At 41.2% G+C, this 17,134-nt stretch overlaps 1 protein-coding gene across 1 annotated transcript in view; it reads left to right on the top strand.

Annotated features, from left to right (window-relative positions):
* Positions 1-16,907, top strand: part of LOC131251225 (protein STRICTOSIDINE SYNTHASE-LIKE 10-like) — a 50,662-nt gene extending 33,755 nt beyond the window's left edge. The window contains exon 3 of the mRNA XM_058251829.1: positions 15,982-16,907. Coding sequence (XP_058107812.1) covers positions 15,982-16,555 — 574 coding nt within the window. The 3' untranslated portion in view covers positions 16,556-16,907. The remainder of the gene's footprint in view (positions 1-15,981) is intronic.
* The last annotated feature ends 227 nt before the right edge of the window (positions 16,908-17,134 follow it).

The raw sequence follows: 17,134 nt of genomic DNA, 5'->3' as shown, positions 1-17,134 counted from the left end.
CAGTCTATAAAAGCATGAATTGATGATCATGATCAATGCTGGTTTTTATTGGAAGGAAAACTGACCTTGCTTTGTTTTACTTATGGTGTTCTTTTACTTGACACGATGATTTTATGGGCCATGAGGTGCTAATTGCTCATTTTTGTGCATTGGCTTGTGCCAGCAAGTGAGATTGCTTTATGGTCGATGAGCTTCAGTACCTTGAGGAGAGAACACTTTAGTAAGAGGATTGAAGTATTGGATCAAGGAGAGATACTTACATTTTGGGGATTCTGATCAGGATTGAGAGTTTATTGCTTGGTTTTTAGATTTATTGGGTTGTCTGTATGCGCTTCTTGTATGGTACAAAAACAGTAGAAAGCATTGTATTTTCTTTTTGTAAGCAAAGGAAAGACATATACATTGAAAGAAACATATGATGAAATGAAAAGAAAGCTTTTAAAAATTGTGTCTCGTGTTGTCTGTGTATGCGTGGGTTGTACTTGTTGTACCCATAGATGTATGAATTAGAACGTTGACTCACTTGGATATCATAATTAATTTTCTAATTGTTCACCAAGGCTCCCCAACCCTTTAAGATAGTGTGCAATTGTATCATGCCCCTAGGATTTGGGAAGAGCTTAAAAGAATTCTCGACTCATTTATGTCATCTTTGCATCTGTTGAATCTTCATGTTACCTTAGATCTTCCATGTATCTGCTTTCTGTTTTTTTTTTCTTGCCAATATTTCCCACAACGCCCTTTTAAGTTTTCGCTATGTTCGTCTTTCCCGTCATTTTTTTCCTGTGACGCCCTTTCATGTTTTCACCATGTCCCCGAGTATTTGACCTTGCCTTCCCCTTGGCAGCTTTACTTTAAAAAAAAAAAAAAAAAAACTCATGGTGCCCTTTCGGGATTTCACCACGTCCTTAGGTATTAGATCTTGCTTGCCCATTTTTCTTAGGCATGCTTTTTTTTTTCTTTGATTTCTGCGGCGATGGAGGGATCAGACTTCCATCCTTGTCGACCGACTGGTATTTCTTTCGTTATTGTCTTGAGTCACGATGGTTAAGCCATTAACTCGAGTTGAGATCATCCTGAAGGAATGTGAGTCGGGATGGGCTTCTTGGGTCGAATTTTTTTGGTCAGATGTTCTTTTTTTTTTTTTTAATACTTTCATGGACCGTGCTATTATTTTGTCCTCATTTCTTTTTCTTTTTCTTTTTTATGCTATCTCGGATCACATGCTCTTATTTTGTCCTCGTTTCTGGTTTTTTCTCTTTTTCTCCTTTTTTATTCTTTGACCCTTCTTATTGAAACACTTATTTAGGGACAAGAGGGAGTGATTCTCAGGATGACCATCTTTGGTCAGTTGACTTCAGCTTTGCTATTGTAAATCTTGACATAGTTAAATAAGCTTACCCATTATTAGTGTTGATAGGCTCTGGAAGATCCTCGCCCCAGGTTGGTGAGTTGGATGGCGCTTTCCAGAAGAACTCATCTGATCATTGTGCCATCTCATGTGATCTCTGAACTTGCCCCTTGAGTCTAATAGATGAGGCGATATATGTTGTAAACCCAATATGACTTTTCTTTCCTCGGCTTCACTCTTTATGAGATTTCAACTTGAACATGTAGGATTTCTTTTGTTTCATAAGTTAGCTTGTAAAGAGTTTCAACCATAGTTGTGTATAAGGATTAGCCCAAGGTGCAAACGGAAGCAGCGCGATGTCTTCTGAGTTTGAGCTTCTCGAGAGACTTGCCCAACTTTGACATTCTATTGCTAATGACGACGCTGTATGGGATCCTCTAACGGCTGATGATGTTGTTCTTCACGAGCGTCATCATGTGAGATGTGGGATGCTACCTCCATTCACTCTTTGTGAAGTAATTGATCGTCATGAACTCACGACTGTTAAATATTGTCGAGCTGAATTTTCTGCTGATGTCAATATCCTGCATAGAGGATGTCTAGGACCTTGCAAGGTTGTAGAGTTTCGAAGCACACATGGATCCAATGTGCTCGCTCCTGACACTTGAAGTACTTTCTGATGTGGAATGCAAGCATGGTCTTCGCAGCTTCTGCTTGACAGGCTTCATTTCAGGCTTTATTGATAAGTTTTCAATCGAATCCAGATAAGTGTTCATGGGATGCAAGATTGGGTAGTCATGACTTCAAGAATTCGATCATTCTCTGCTCATTTTCTAAGGATAAGGATTTGCAATCATATAAGTTGGCTTCATACTCAAGTTCAAAGTCTAACTCTAGATCAAAAACATATAAGTTGGCTTCATACTCAAGTTCTTTAACAGACAGGACATACTTGACACTTTATTACTTGGGATTTTTGAAAAGTATTTCTGGATTTTTTGGGTTATGAAACTTTTTTCTTTTTGAAAATTTGAAAATTTGGTGTTTTGGATTTTTGAAATCTTTGATTTTTTAGAGGTTTTTTTTTTTGCTATAAGGGACCTTGATCTAGACGACGATGGGAACCGGGGGAAGCCAAGCACTATTCATATTGGCTTTTATTGCCGTTTAGGGGCTATGAATCTATTGTTGCCCTGCACTCCTTCCCCTTAGGAGGTAGGGCTGAAGGGATCAATAGGTGGGCCCCCGTCATTGTGCCCAAACATCATGATAAATCTTGGATCGGGCTCTGAGTCTGTATCGAATGCGATTTCTCCTGGTTCATCCCTGATGGATTGCAGCTCCTTGGGTTCCTCCAAATTAGGTGGGACTAGGATTGTGGTCGAGTCAATTGAGAGCAATTCATCCACCATATCTAAGACTTTTGTATCGTTAGATGGGATTGATGTGTAGGTGAAAGGATTGCCCTCCTTTTGATGACCTTGTTTTCTTCTGGTGCCCCTATGCTTTGGTTTCTTGCCTGGAGGAGGCTGATATCCTAGTCTTCTCTTGTTCACATTCTTTCGATCCTCAATGACTGGGGTCGAGCCTTGATATTCAAGCCGGTAGTAGAAGATTTGGTTCTCACCAGGAAGGAAGATTTAGTTTGATCTGATGGGACATGCAAGAGGAATGTAATCCGTAGTCTCGAACTCAAGACTATGCTATGGGATGTCTTCATCGGAGCATTGTATGTCTATGCCTGGGAGGACAGGATCCTTCTATCTCTCGTTACTATGACTAGATGGTGGGGACTTCTGCCTTTAGTTCTTGACTAATGATACTAGTGCAGATGACGATGTAAGCGGTGCGGGCAAGGCATACCCCTGGTTGACTGATACTAGGATGGGCAAGTTACGCCCTTAGCTGAGTGTTGAAGTGGGGAAGTTGTCCCTGTGATTGACCGATGCTGAGAGGGCAAGGTGTGCCCTTGGTTGATTGCTGGAGTGAGAAGGTTATGCCCTTGATTGACTGATGCTAAGATAGGTAGGGTGTGCCCCTGATTGATTGATGGAGTAGGGAGGTTATCCTATTGCTTGATCGATGCTGAGACAGATAGGGTGTGCCCCTAGTTAATTGATGGAGCGAGTAGGTTATCCCCTTGATTGATTGATGCTGAGACAAATAGGGTGTGCCCCCGATTGATTGATGGAGGGGGGAAGTTGTCCCTTTGATTGATTAACGCTAAGGCAGGAAGGGTGTGCCCCTGGTTGATTACTAGAGCGGGGAGGTTGTCCCTTTGATTGATTGAGGGTGCGAAGACTGAACTAACTAGAGATGCCCATTGTATAGTTAGGGGCATAAAGATTAGACTAACAGGAGATGCCCCTAACAAGGTGAGGGGCTCTGAAATTGGACTGGTTGGAGGTGCCCCTTGCAAGATAAGTGGTTTGAGTTTCGAATGAGAGTCAATGTGGTATAGAAAAATTGGACCAGATGGATAAGAGATTCTTCCTTGATGATATTGATAGTATGGGTGCCCGATATATTAAGACCCGCTCGATGTTGTGGTAGGGGATTCTAGAGTATGTTGTTCATTACTGCGTCAGAGGCCTTAATTGAAATTCTTCCTTGATCGATCAAGTTTTAGATTGGGGGTTTTAAGGTGAAATAATTGGTTTTAAGGTGAAATAATGATACTTTGTGTTTCTCTTGACTTGATGGTACTCACAATACTCGTTCTCATTAAAGGTCGGTGGCAGGTGATTTGGTAGGGGTCCACGCGGCAGGGGGGTAATAAGTTGTCCTTGGACTAGTGCGCTTAGCATTTCACTGTAAGTCCAGTTTATCAATGTCAACTGCTTACGTTGCTGGACCATGCCCATTTGCCACCCATGATTGGGGTATTGCGGGTTCCATCTTGGTTATTGTTGTTGTTGTTAATGTTGTCCCTGCTAATCAGTGAATGGTGCATCTTCGGTACAGGCGACAAGATCATCTTTTTCAATTGGATGGGGGACGGAAACACTTTCGTTACCACTTTCACATTCAGTAGATCATCCTTCCACTATCGGCTATACCGGGGAGACCTGATGAGGCCACCAAGGGGAGATCATCCCAAACTTTATTCTGGCTTCGACTTGTTCCCCGATGCGGATGAGATGTGTGAAGTTGGCATATGGATGCAAGAGAATGTATATAAAGATGCTCAGGTTTGTTAAATGGCCAATCATGTAAAATTTCTCATCATCAATGAGTGTCTTCATTCTGACTGCCATGACCCACCACCGTCCAACGTAAGCAGACAAGGACTCATCATCCATCTTACCTTAAGGCAAGCAGATCTACTCTTCTTGGCATTACATTAAGATTGTACATGAAACGATGAATGAATGCTTGGAAGTTGTTCCCAAGTTTTGATTCGATGATAGTCCAGTGACGTATACCAGTCTAACGCATTAGCTTTCATGGACCTCTGAAATAGATGGATTAATGCTCCATCATTGCCTTCCATGGCAATAAGTTCTCCACGAAATGTTCTTAGGTGGTCTACATGATATCCTGTACCATCATATTTTTAAAATTTTGATACCTTAAATCCTGGAGGTAACTTTACATCAGGGAAGGGACAGAGGTCCCTGAACTTGGTGGATGGGAGATCCACCCCACGTTGCTTCTATAGTTTTCTCTCTACCTCTCAAAGTTGCTCAATTTTGGAGGGACCAGATGGGAGAGGTTTTTCCCCTTACCAAGCCTACCCTGTATCCTTCTCATAATAGTTGACCTTGTTGACATCTCTATGATTCCTACTTAGAGGAGGTTGGACCTAGTGGTTGCTCCCATTATAGGAAGTTTGTTGAACTGGAATTGGAAAAAGATGCTGCAAAGAGGTAATGGTTGCATGAGATTGTTGAAATTGACTGGAATTCCCGTAAGAGAGAATTTTGGAATTGAATGGGAGTCCAGGGTGTGGAATGATGGAACTGAATCTCGTTAGTGGGATGATATTGGAAGAAATGTGTAACGCCTCGGTTTTTGAAATCTGAGTATATGACTCGTTTTCCAAAAACTCAAGTGTTAGCCTTTAAAATTCAGTCTCAATTTGAACCACTTATCATTAATTAGAGTTAGTAGCAAATGTTGGCAGAATAAACCATGCATTGTATAAAAACATTTCAATTACTATAAATATCCAAATGTAGCATCCATACAGGACTCATACAATCCCAAATAACAAATTTCATCAAACAAACAAAAAAAAAAACAGAAATATATCTAGTGATAGAGCTCAATATGGGCCGCAGGGACCCCGTCTAACTCCTTAGCTACCCGATCTGCTCTAGCAACCCAATGAACACCATCGGCTCACTCTACACTTGCATCAACTGATATAGTTTGATAGCGTCAATGACTATCGCAATGAGGAGTACCCTTTAAGATTACACACTCATTATTCATAATCCAGAATAGATCATAAGTCATAAGAATTGATATATTAAGCAGTGCAATTCATAATCTTAATCATATACTAAAAAGTTAAGCCAATCAATATAATCTCATCATAAGAAAAATATAATAGCAATCACAATGCAAGTGAATGTCAAATAATCAATCATACAACTTTCTATTGCACCTAAAAATCACATTGTACGTGAACTCCGCAAGATGACTAGAAAATCGATAAGCGAACTTCAGCTCCATCCGGAAATCATGGTACAAGTGAACTCTGCAAAGTGAATAAAAAATCCATATTTAAACATCTACTTCACCCAGAAATCATATTGTATGTGAACTCTGTAAGATGGTTAGAAAATTGATAAGCGAACTTCAGCTCCACCTGCAAATCACAGTATGACTGAATACTGCAAGATGACTAGAAAACCAACATACATTCCTCTACTTCACCCGGAAATCATATCGTATGTGAGCGCCGTAAGATGGCTAGAAAATTGATAAGCGAACTTTAACTCCACGCGAAAATTATGGTACGACTAAACTTCGTAAGATGAAGAGATAATAAACATACAAACTCTATACCACCCAGAAATCCTATCATACGTGAACTCCGCAAGATGACAGAAAATCGATAAGCGAACTTCAGCTCCACCTGAAAATCATAGTATTCATATCAGACGTGAACTCCGCAAGATGGCTAGAAATTTGATAAGCGAACTTCAACTCCACCCTGAAATCATGGTACGACTGAACTCCGTAAGATGAAGAAAGAATCAACATGGGAACTCTGACGTCATTCGAAAATCACATTAACTCTACAAGATGGCTAGAAAATCGATAAACGAACTTCAGCTCTACCTGAAAATTATAATGAACTCCACATAATGACCCAAAAATCAACACGATATGTGAATATAACCAATAAGGTATAAAATGGCACCAATGTTCCAACAAAGCCACGAAGGGCAAATATGCAGTTCAAGCCTTGTAAGGCAATGTGTGATCTAAGTCACGTAAGTCAAATATGAATTGCGAGTGGTGAATCCACAACGAGTTGTATTTAATCTATCAAGTATCACAAGTAGTAACATGTATAGCAAGTTTCTTAACTGAAGGCAACATGCAACAATCAAATGATTTATGATTGGTAAAATTAAAGAGATGTATCAATTATATGTCACATGAGTCAGTTGTGCAATAGGTTGGCATATTCACGTAATGAGATAAGCTATGCAATAACTTATGAGTTACTGTAAGAAATTAGAGCGTCGTCTATGATTAGATTAATGAATTTAAGTGGGAAGCTCAAAGGGTGAGTCCTCACTTCGATTAAGAAATCTAGTTACGTGGCCCGCTAGATAACACGACTGAAGCCCGATAGAGTCAAGCCTACTCGATAAACATCCAACCATGACCATATTAAAACATTAAGGAAAGTAGTTAATACTTGGCTTCTACGGTCATTATACTTAGTGAAAACAATGGAGTGAGTTGTGATTTACCTCAACTTGATAGCCTATCACGGCGACCTGACACGAACTTAGCTGAAACCGACCGAGTCGACTCGATCGAGACTTGGAGGTAGCTCCTCTCTTCCTCCCTTCTTTCTTCCTTCTCCCACTCACTCCTCTCTCTCTCTCTCTCTCTCTCTCTCTCTCTCTCCATCTTCTCTCTTCTTATGCTCCTCTTTCCTTCCTCCTTACTGGAATGTCCAACAATGGGTATGGACAAACCAAACCCGAACCAGCTCCACTTAGTTAACTTAGCATCGAGTCAGCTCACTACCCGAACTCTCTCTCTCTTTCCTTCTCTTTCTTCCTCTCCTCTATGTTCTTCCTCTCATTTCTTAATTTTCCTTTCTTTTCTCTTCCCCTCCTAACCCCGCAAACCAGTGCCTAATGACCAGCGACTTGCAGCTGAGTCAGTCAACTCGTCAACTCGAACTAGACTCGACAGTAACAACACCGAAACTTTATTTCTCCTTCCTTCTTTCTCCCTTCTACTTCCCCCTTCCGCTCTCTCTCTCTCTCTCTCTCTCATTTTCTTCTCTGCAACGACCGCCGCTCAGCCTAGTAGCCTAACTGAGTCGAGCGGTTGTGACAACCCCCGACTTCAACTTGAGCTCGGAAGGGAGTGCGGCAGCATCCCAGCTCTCTCTAGTTTTTCTTCCTTTCTTTCCTTTCTACTTCTTCCCCTACTTTCTACCCTCTCTTTTCTTTTTCTTTCCCTGCAGCGTCTCGCACTTGCGACCCAGCGAGTCAGTGGTCCGCAGCTCGGGCAGCAGCAAAGTGCCGCATCAACATGCTGACTCGACTCAGCAGTAACTCACTCTTTCTTCTCCCTTTTCCTTTCTCTTCCTCTCTGACCTTTTTGCTCTTCCTCTGCTGGTCTGATAGAGCTTGCGACCGAACTTAAACCGAGCTCAGTCCTAGTAAGCGCGGTGCGGCACAACGGCGCCTCGAACAAGCTCTCTCTCGCTTTCTTTCTTTGGGACAAGGGCTACCCTAAAAGGGCCTTTATAGGCCCTAGAAGATCCGAAAACACCGTCCACTAATCTTAGGATTAGTAGCGGTTTTGCGATTCTAACTCAAACAAGAGCTCAGTCTGTCGCTGATTTAATCTTGAACCTGGTTTCATGGATGCAATCCTTCGTTACGGATGTAATCCCAACATGATAATCCACTAAATGGTCGTCTTAGATCAGCAAGTGGGCCACATTACAAGTGGGTGGGTTTTCCACACGAACGGAGAAGGTGACCCGAGCATTCATGGCAGAATGTGATCAGAAGGTTCATCTTTCGATCCATTCCTTGTGGACGGACCGGATTGTCCCTAGGGACTTGTGGGACCCGCCAAATGGACGGTCATTAGTGTATTTTCTTGATGGGTTCGTTTGCAACTTGCAGCGGCGAAAAGAAAAGCTCTTATGATGGCTATGAAACCCTAAAGCTGAGGTGAAACGGAGGGCATGGATCCTCTCAGTGGAGGGCCGAGATTACAGTAGCTAGAGCACGTGGATAGCCAGCGTGTAAAGAGGAAGAAAGCGAGAAATTTCCGTTTTTGGAAAAATCCAACCGCACACGCTCGGTTTGTGCTTGAGTTTGTGTGCACATCTGTGTGATCCAATGGGTGAAATCGGCTGAGATTGGACGGCTCTGGGTTTCCTATAATATGAATGGTTTGGATCCTGTATATACCTGATCATGGTGGGCCACAGCGCTTGCAGATGGGTGATGTAGGTTTAAATCCTGTTCAAGCGGCAAAAATAAAGGAAGAAGAATCCTTCCCTATTTTGGCTACTGGCGGGTTAGAGCTAGCTTGACCAAAAATAGTGTTCAGTGTACAGCGGTTGTACACACACTTGTGCACACGCAGTTCTAATGTGGGGTCCACAGGAGGTTCGGGGTAAATCTACTTTGTTCATTCATTTTATCAGCCCACATTAGGGCCTAACCCAATGAATGAGACGGATCCATGGCTTAGGTGGGCCATACACGCCAATTTCATGTTTGATTAGTGATTTGCGGGACCCACAGAGACATTTCAGTAAATCCAATCCGCCCATCTGTTTAGTAAGGTTCGTTAGGGCAGGGGGATCATATGCATGGTTGATCAAAAGGTTCTGGTGGGCCATACCTTTAGATCTTGGTACTTGATTGTGGATTCTCGTCGAACCAATGGCCAGATTACATTCAGATTTGACCATTAATGGTCATCAAGGTTTCTAGTCTAATCTAAATGGATCCTTGAGTGTTGTTTTCGTAACCGGGTGGTTGAATTGCGTGATCAGGTGATGATTTGATCAATAGGGTGTGGTGGCCACGATGAGCAGTGGATCTCGTGATCTGGGTTCCTAAGTCTAAGATGGTTAGTTAGATTTATCCATTAACGAAATTGAAATCCTAAGAATAAGTTTTTCTAACGATGGGGTGATCCATCTTGAAGAATATCGGATGGATAACTTAATATACGGATGGGAACTGTTTTCAACGGTCGGATCTAAACTGGAAAGCACGTGAATGTTTGCTTAAGCTAGGTTTGTATTCATGCTGAATTAAGTTACACGATAACACCCGAGGACTGAAAACACGGGGTGTTACAAAATGCCCTAAGGTATATGGTTGTGCTGGTCAGATGTCTCCATTAGGAGGGTATCGGAAGTCCCACGCAAACCTTGATTGCTATGGTTGTTGTGCTTGGCCAACTTAGGTGTTGGATATTGGAACTTATGTTGGTGTGAGCTAGTAAAGCATTTCTTGCATGATCTTTGTATTCTGGACCACCTCCTGGATGTAAGAGACTAGCACTGATCCTACTGGATGCGGTTGTGGGGGAATGCCTTCATGTATATCAAGAGTGGAGAAAAGGAGAGATACTTCTTCGTGGTTGGTCATGGCTGTTCAAGATCCAGTTTGGATTATGCTACAATAAGGGAGTTTTTTTAGGACACTTGACTCATAGAGGCACAATCTTTTGTTCTTTTTAGTTTTTTTTGGAATGAGTAACGATGTGGATGCAGAGGCAGATGCATATGCAAATGTGTGAGAATTGGTATTCCTCAGGTATTTGTAAGATCTTATTTTTCAAGTTAGGTTACGACTAGTGTGGCTAGTTCATCCTCAGCAGAGTCATTATCCTGTGGACGTTGGAGGACAGATTTTCCAAGGGGACAGGAGATCGACTCTCCTTTCCACTGGTTTCCTCGGCCGAGGGCTTTTGTTTGGGCGGAAGAGTGTATAATACTTGACCAGAGTCGCCACTAACCAATTATTACGATCATACAGTTTATTAGACCATGTAGAAATTCTTAGGATTGAGAACCTAAAGATTCTTAGCCCTAACATGACTCGTGAGTTTACGCTCTTGAGATTCTGAGTTAGGGACTGTAGCTACAGAAGGGCAAGGTGTTAGGCACATACTCTGCCCGTATGGATGTATACTCTTTACTTCATAAGATCTGACTAATTGCTCAGGAATATTGCTAGTTTTCACGTGTAGAAAATAGAATGCGATGCAATGGCAATGGTGATTGATCGATCCAAATTTCAAATGCGCAAGATCCAATTATATTGACAAGTCGTAGAGCATACGTTCAAAACGATTGAGTGCAGGGTTCAAGGTATGTATGTATGGGAAGCTTAATGTTTTATTGATGCTTATGATAAAATGACGAGCAATTGGCTAGGTTTTCTGGTGGACCTGCTCCAATTATATCAGCAGGCCTCAGAGCATATGCCCACCAGTCAAATATGAAAAAAACATTGAAATGTAATGTATATGTCAAAACGACAACTAACTGGTTAAGGTTTCTGGTGGGCAGGAGCTGATTATATCGATAAGCCTCAGTGCATACACCTGCTAGTTAAATACGAGAAAATGATGAAATGCATTGTAATATTGATATTATGAGGAGCAAGGAAGTTGAGAAGGGAATGAATGTTGCATGATGCTAATGCTCTGGTTTGATGAAACTGAGTGAAGGTTGAATGGTTGGATGAACTGTGGTGTCGCAAGGATAGATTGAGTGGCTCAAATTTGAACTTAGGTGGCTCAGGAGGCTTAGACTATGGCTAGGCTAGATTAGACTAGGGTTGGGCTTTCTCTCACTTTTACTCTCCTTGGTGGGAGGATGGCTAAATGGCTAAGGCTAATGGGCTTCTGGGTGAGAAGGGATACTTCCTAGATCTAATGGATGTTTGAAATGAGAAAGGGAGGGGGCTATTTATAGTCTTCAAACCCAGTTTTCTTGTAATTCCTGATGATCCTAATAGAAAAAGGTGGTTGAAGGGTTATGATTAGAGATTGTCATATAACATCATCTCGTGGGTTGGATGAGGTGGTAAAAGTATAATTTTGAGATAAAAAGATGTGCGTCGGAGTAGATACACTTCTATCACACACATAGTGTTTGAAAAGGGAGAACTCCACATGCTTGAGGGACGTCACCCCAAAAAGGGAGAGTACCACGTGGCCGGTGGTAACCAGCTTGGACTCCCTATTATGGCAGACTGACTCCTCCAAGCGTGTGAAGGCTCTACTGTGAGAGTTGTTTTAAGCTTTTTCCTTTTTCTCCAATTGGGCTTGCTTATGAGCTTGGGTTCGGGCTTAGTTTTAGGCTTAACTAGGTGAGTTGACTAGGGCTGATCGGGTGAGTTGACTTAATGAGTTGACCAAGTGAGTTGACTCGCCGAGCTGACTCAAGGTTCTAGGTTTTTAGGTTTTTAGGATTTAGGGTTAGGCTGGCTGGGTTGACAGGTTTACTGGGTTGAATGGGCTGAGTTTATGGTTTAGGATTGAGATTCTTAGGGCTTAGGCTTCTAGGGTTAGGGGTTTAGGATTGGGGTTTGGTTGTCCATCCATCAGTTTAAACACAATCAGCTTATCAGCCTAGGGTGGGGTATCTACACGGTGATGGCACGGGACATATTGTCAATTCTAATTTCAATAGTGGCATCAAAATTTTCTTTTCGTATGGAAAGTAAGGCCGTGAGCAAGCATCGAAGCTCACTTTCACAAAAAATCGTTGAAGCATTGATTTGTACACAAGATTGGTTGCATTTAATTTTAGGATGCAGTAGTTTTGATACTGAGGATGAAGATGAGGAAGAGATTGAGTGTCAAGACAAGACTACACTAGCAATAACATCAACATGAAGGAGGTTATAAATTATTATTAACCTGTTGAAAGTGGTGTATTATGTACTTGAATGTATTACACATATGAAGAAATGCAATGACTTTTACTTCATTTTCTTTATATTATACTTTCGTCAGAATATATTTCATTATTTCTTTCATTTATTATATTACTTTTGTTTAGCTTTTATGTCAAGTTGTTCAGTTTTAATTTTGTTTAATTCACAACTATGACAAAATAATATATATGTTTTTAAATAGAGTATAAATATGTCGTCATGTAACCCATCGACTGACGTTTGGGACTACAATTCCCTAATCCACTCCCAAATGTTTGAAAAAATGAAGATTATGTGTCGTTTATGTGGGATAAAATTTGTTAACGAAACTAATCGGCTTGGGTTACACTTAGCATGTCGAGGTGAAGATACAAAACAATATCTTAAAGTCCCAAAGGAGGTCCAACATCTTTTTCAGGCTATTCTAAATTCAAATAAGAAACTTTCCACCACATCCAAACCTTCCACAAGAGTTTTAATTGGTTAATGTTCTAATACACGAAGAGTAGAGTAAACTAGTAAGGAAGAGTCAGAGAGCGAAGCTGGATTATTAGCATGGGAAGAAGAGTAACTACAACTGATCACCTTGAAATGTAGTATTGAAGGGGCTTTTAGACATCAACGATGTCCTCCAAGACAACATAGTGTTGAAGTAGGATTAAGCACAAGAAAAAAGAAGAAAAGTAACAAAGCATTGAAGTTTCTCTCTAGTCACTATGTTTTATTGGGTGTTGGGCACTCTGTATAAATTAACTCACAAATAAAGCTTAAAAAATCTAGTTGAATCTATACAAGAGCATGATGGAAAGTTCGCTTTACCTTCTGATTCAAGAGAGGTGAACGAATACATATATGAATATTTAGATAGCAGCTTAAGCTCACATACGAATCTCCTATAGTGAAAGGAAAAAAGAAAAACACATTAAGGATGGATCGGATGGCAAAAGTGATGGAACTAGTTCCGATGAAGGAGGTAATTATCATGGACACGACTATGGTTATATGTCTGGAAGGCACTCTTCCTATGGAAGATATTAAGTTGATGTCGTGAACACTGTAAATTTGTAACATTTTCACTTTTTCGTTTATAAGTCGACTTTGACTTTTTATTGGATCTTATGTACATTACATGTTGGGGTTCCACAATTCTCAACTTCACTATACTTTAAATAAGTTTAAATACGAACTCAACTCGACAATGCAAGATTACAGAAGAATCGACTTGAAAGCTCAAACTCAAACTCGGCTCAAGCTCGGCCCAAGCTACTGACCAAGCCGAGCAGAGCTGGCCAATACGGCTAGAGGACCGAGTCCAGCCAAATTTGAGCTGAGGTAAGCTGCTACTCAAAGCTCGGTTTGGCCACTTTAGCAAGCACATTCTTACATCCTAATCCATAGCTCAAGTGGTAGACTGAGTGAAAGATGCCTCGTTTGAACACCAAGGTCTTGGTATTTATTCCTTATCGGGGGTGGCAAACAATGAAGTGTGAACTGACAGTGGGTGTACTAACGAGCTAACCCAAAAAAAATAGCAAGCACAATCTTCATTGATGCGCTTGTTGAGTTTGGGCCTTTTTTATATAACACATGGGCACTCAATCCCATGATCTCAATGTTAACGATCAATCTATCACTTAGCCATGGAGCTGGACCCAGGACTATTGTTGTATTAGTGGCATTAACTATATATTTGTAGGATTGTCAACCATGCACTCCACTTGGTAGAATTGAAAACCCACGTGTAACAGTGTTTTAAAACCCAGACTATACTAAACCAGTTGGTTCTATTGGACAGGAATCCCATGTAACCCTAAACTCAGTTGACCCCACTATGACAGCTTTGGCTGAAATCGGATTCTCTCCTGAGTTACCGTACTAAGTAAACTTTGTTGGGCCCACTGTGAGTGTATGTGGTTTATCCATACCGTCCATCCGTTTTTTCAGCTCATTTTAGGGGTTGAGTCTACAATTGAACCTTATCCAAAGCTCAATTGGACCACACCACAGGAAACAGTGGAAATAATGATTTCCACCGTTGAAACCTTGCTAGGCCCCACAGTGATGTTTATTTGTCATCCTAACTGTTCATAAGATCACACAAACATGGATAAAGGGAAAAAAAAAACAAATATAAGCTTGATCCAAAACTTCTGTGGCCCCCAAGAATTTTTCAACAGCAGACATTCAATTCACACTGTTTCCTGTCTTGTGGTCCATTTTAGTATGGTATATACTTTGGTTTTTAGATAAGCACATAAAATGATCTGGTAAAATGGATGGACGGATTGGATAAAATATATAAATCACGGTGCACCCCACAGTTTATTCAGTAGGCAATCCGCTTCTGCTTTCGCTATATTGGTTCCATCCATTGGTTGGGATTGAATTTAGGTTGGTTCATAACTCCAGGGAGCTACTTCGTAAGTAACAATGTTGATTGAATGCTTACAAATGAAACCTTCTCGGATGGCATTAAGTTGGATCAGGTTCATATCTGTGTTTTCCGTTCATCTAGGTGGGAATCACTTTATAAACTGGTTGGGTGGCTTATAAACATCACGATGGGCCCTGTGAAGGCTTCAACGGTGCATGTTTCCATCCCATGTTTTCCTGTAATGTGGCCCACTTGGGTCTTGACTCTGCCTTATTTGTGAATCACATACGAAAATGATGGATGGAGTAGGTGTCATACAGACATTGTAGTGTCATACGAAAATAAGGATTCTTGCAACAGCCAGGTGCATCAATTTGCATATCTGGTTGTCTAACCTCCGGTTCAACTGCACACGGTTTTGCTAGTGATTCGAGCATCGGCAGCTAGCCAGTGTCAAAGCTCCGTGGGCCACACCATAATGTATGTGCTTTATCCACACGGTTCATCCATTTTAAAAGCTAATTTTAAAGCATGCACCCAAAAATGAGGTAGATCCCAATATAAGGTGATCGACACCACAATAAATCAGTGTTGATTGAACATCCCCCGTTAAAAACTTCCTAAGGCCCATTGTAATGTTTATTTCATCCAACTAGTATATAAATTCACAAAGAAATGGATGAAGGGAAAACACAAATATCAGCTTGATCCAAAACTTATGTGGTCCCTAAAAGGTTTTTAACAATAAGCATTCAATCCTCACAAAGAAATGGATGAAGGGAAAACACAAATATCAGCTTGATCCAAAACTTATGTGGTCCCTAAAAGGTTTTTAACAATAAGCATTCAATCCCCACTGTTGCCTATGGTGTGGTCCACCTAAGATTTGAGTGTGCCTCATTTTTGGGAAAATGTCCTAAAATAATCTGAAAAAATAGATGGACTGTGTGGATAAAACACATACATCATTGTGGGGCCCACGGAGCTTTGACGCCAGCTAGCGGGCTGATGTTGAGGTCACTAGCCAAACCACGTCCGGTCCAACCACTCTCATCAGAGGAATCCTGATTTTATATTTTTATTTATTTTTGTGCTATCAATGCTACTATTGACAGAGATTTTTACAGGCAATTCTTGTCAACGATCATCAGCGGGGATAAAACGGGGAGGCTGATGAAATACAGTCTGGAAACAAAACAAGTAACAGTTCTTCTACATGGCCTGTCCTTGCCAAACGGCATTACGCTTAGTAAAGATGGCTCCTTCCTCCTAATCTCAGAGACCACTGCTTGTCGAATTCTAAGGTTTTGGCTTCGAACTTCAAAGGCCGGAACCACCGAAGTATTTTCCCAGCTCCCAGGATTCCCAGATAACATCAGGAGAAGCCCGAGCGGAGACTTTTGGGTGGCATTACATTCGAAAAGAGGAAAGATCTTGGAATGGATTCTTTCTATTTCGTTGGTAGGTGATGCATTAGTTAGACTACTCCCCATTAACATCGAGCAATTCTATTCATATCTGGTTAGATGGCGTGGGAATGATGCAATGGCACTGAGGTTGAGCGAGGAAGGTGAGGTTTTGGAGGTGTTGGAAGATATAGGTGGGAAAGTTTTGAGGTTTGTTAGTGAAGTTGTGGAGATTAATGGGAGTTTATGGATTGGATCGGTGGTCATGCCTTTTGTTGGTTTCTTTAAGCTCTAGAACATTTAAGATAAGATATATATAAAGCATCTAAATTTTTAGTTCTGGATTATGGTAAATTGACACACGTGTACAAGATCATGACTGTTCATTGTTCTCCTGTTGTGCATTGATATCAAGTGCCGATAATAACACTAGGGAGATGATCTTATCCATCTATGAGATGATTTTGCAAATTGAACTTGACCGCTAGTTCATCTCTATCTTCAAATTCCGGGAGTCCTCCCATCAGTGGCTAGGATTAGAGTGTGATATTGTCCCTCAGGCCCAGATCCTTTGCATGTGTATCACATGTGTGGATATTGGATGCTTTGTAAGTTTGATAATATTGAATGTACAACGTGTTTGGATATGGAAATCTCTCTCTCTCTCTCTCTCTCTCTCTCTCTCTCTCTCTCAGCCGCTGGAAATCTAAACCGGGGCATACAGGTGGGCCCAATTTAATTGTGATCTCCTTACATGAGTAATGCCGGGGCACTCATCATATCATATCGTTTAAGTCTCGTGAGTGTGAAAGAAGTCCAACTGGGGTAGAGGTTCTTGAGGGCATCATGGAGATTTTAGGAGCATCGGCCACCC

This window comes from Magnolia sinica, chromosome 7, assembly GCF_029962835.1.
Source record: "Magnolia sinica isolate HGM2019 chromosome 7, MsV1, whole genome shotgun sequence".
Taxonomy (NCBI): domain Eukaryota; kingdom Viridiplantae; phylum Streptophyta; class Magnoliopsida; order Magnoliales; family Magnoliaceae; genus Magnolia; species Magnolia sinica.
The sequence above is the reverse complement of the archived record's forward strand: the minus strand, read 5'-3'. Positions and strand labels throughout refer to the sequence as shown.